The 1953-nt window shown below is 47.7% G+C and overlaps 1 protein-coding gene across 1 annotated transcript; it reads right to left on the bottom strand.

The window, feature by feature from the left end:
• Positions 1-419: 419 nt before the first annotated feature.
• On the bottom strand, positions 420-1313 carry LOC133518218 (uncharacterized). The gene has a single exon (XM_061851848.1). It carries the CDS (start codon positions 1311-1313, stop codon positions 420-422), a length of 894 nt encoding a protein of 297 aa, XP_061707832.1.
• Positions 1314-1953: the final 640 nt, after the last annotated feature.

Below are 1953 nucleotides of genomic sequence, written 5' to 3'. Positions count from 1 at the left end.
GTTCATGACCTTCACAGAAAATATATCAGCGCTATTAGTAGCAAAAACAGCATGAGAAGACAAACTAGTCGTTTTATCTATAATAAGACCTAGCCTTTTACCACCACAATCTACAATTAAATTATAGTGCGCTAGGAAATCCGCACCTATAATCGGTTTCGTTACCACCGCTACAACAAAACGCCATGGAAAGTCGCGTCGAAGACCAAGGTCCAGGTTAAGATGCGCGTAACCGAAGGTTTCGATTGGTGTCCCATTGGCTGCAGATAGGTTGTACCCCGTCGGTGCTCGGCGCTCGCGCAGTAACGACTTGGGGAAGACGCAGAGGTCGCTACCGGTGTCGACCAAAAACTGCAGCTTCGACCTTCTGTCGGTGACAAACAGGCGACGCGATGTGACAGGGCGGTCAGGTGTCGCCATTACCGACTGCCCATGGCATTTCCCGACTTTTTGTAGTCGCAGGGTTGTACGCACTTGCTAGCGTTCTCGCCGTGTCTAGAATGGTACCAGCAGATGGGAAATTTCCTGTAACTGGACTGAGATCTGGTGCTGGAACGACTCTGCCTTCTGGAGCGGCTAGGATTCCTTGAGCGGGATCTTCCTCCTTCACGGTCCATCTTCAAGGCTCGAACCACTCTCCTGAGCGCAGCTATCTCCCTTGCTAAGGCGTCATTACTGGAACCTGGTTGCTCGGTGCCTGCTGAAGCGACGTGCGACGAACAAGCGCAGCGTGGGCCGATATCGTGGACCCTGTCAGCAAGGTCTGCGAGGATGTCCAACGAAGCCTCTGGATGCCCTGCGAGGACAGTTTGTATGCTAGCGGGTAACCTGTTGGTCCACATCATGCGTAAAACGTCGTCCGAAATGCGCTTAGCTGCTAGAGCCTGCAGGTGACGCAGGAATTGAGACGGTTTACGGTCTCCCAGCTCTTCATGATGCAGGAGTTGCTGGATCTGTCGCTCAGTGGTGTCACTCAGCCGACTGATGAGTTCGCTCTTCAGCTTAGCATATTTATTACTTGCCGGTGGATTGGTGATAATGTCCCTGACCTCCTTCGCAAACTGTCGATCTAACTGGCTGACGACATAATGAAATTTTGTCAAGTCATTGGTGATGCCGGCTACGTCAAATTGACTCTCTACCTGTGAAAACCAAATCTCGGGTTCCTCCGGCCAAAAAGGTGGAAGTCGCACTCCGACTCTAAATACTTCGGATGACGGACTTATTGTTGTAGTGGAACCAAGCGGTGCAGTTGTGACGGATGGTGGAGTGGAAACAGGCACTCCGGCCGGTACTTGTGTGACGGGTGACATGGCGGTATTTCCTTTGTCTATTTTTCTCGACACTTCTACGTACGGTTTTCTGTAATATCCTCCTGGCACTGTGTTCTTCAGGGGTCACCAGTATGGGGATTGCGGATAGGTACGTGGCGTATCTCAGCCACAGAAATCCAAACACACCAATTTCTCCAATAAATATTATAATGTCAATTATATACAACACAGAAGGAATATCCAAAGTTCGGAAGATAGAAACACAGAAGGTAACAGTACGGAAGAACGATAGAAACAGAAAATAAACTATAAATTAAAGCGAAAGCAACAGCGAACGTTATGCGTCTAGCGGTCATGAGCGACATGCGTTTCGCGTCAGTATCGTGCATCGACTGAGGTGGGGCGCGGCGATAGCCGGCCGACACGGAGCGCATCTCAAAACCGGGTGCTCTGAACAAAGGACTGCTATCGCTGTGCGCGTTTGCATTGCACACGACTTGTTGGCACCGTCAAGAATTGACGGATGATATGTAAACATAACGTGCATATTGTTATTGTGTAAATGTAATATAATATTGTATTCGTTTATATAGTGATATAAGTAAATGTAAAGATATGTATATAAATAAATATAAGTGTATATATTAATATTAGGTTTTATATAAGTGTAAATATGTAA

This window comes from Cydia pomonella, chromosome 5 (genome assembly GCF_033807575.1).
Source record: "Cydia pomonella isolate Wapato2018A chromosome 5, ilCydPomo1, whole genome shotgun sequence".
Classification (NCBI taxonomy): domain Eukaryota; kingdom Metazoa; phylum Arthropoda; class Insecta; order Lepidoptera; family Tortricidae; genus Cydia; species Cydia pomonella.
The sequence above is the reverse complement of the archived record's forward strand: the minus strand, read 5'-3'. Positions and strand labels throughout refer to the sequence as shown.

What these genes read in the sequence shown, in the direction of transcription:
- LOC133518218 (XM_061851848.1), bottom strand. Translation starts at nt 1,313, where the DNA reads ATGTCACCCGTCACACAAGTACCGGCCGGAGTGCCTGTTTCCACTCCA.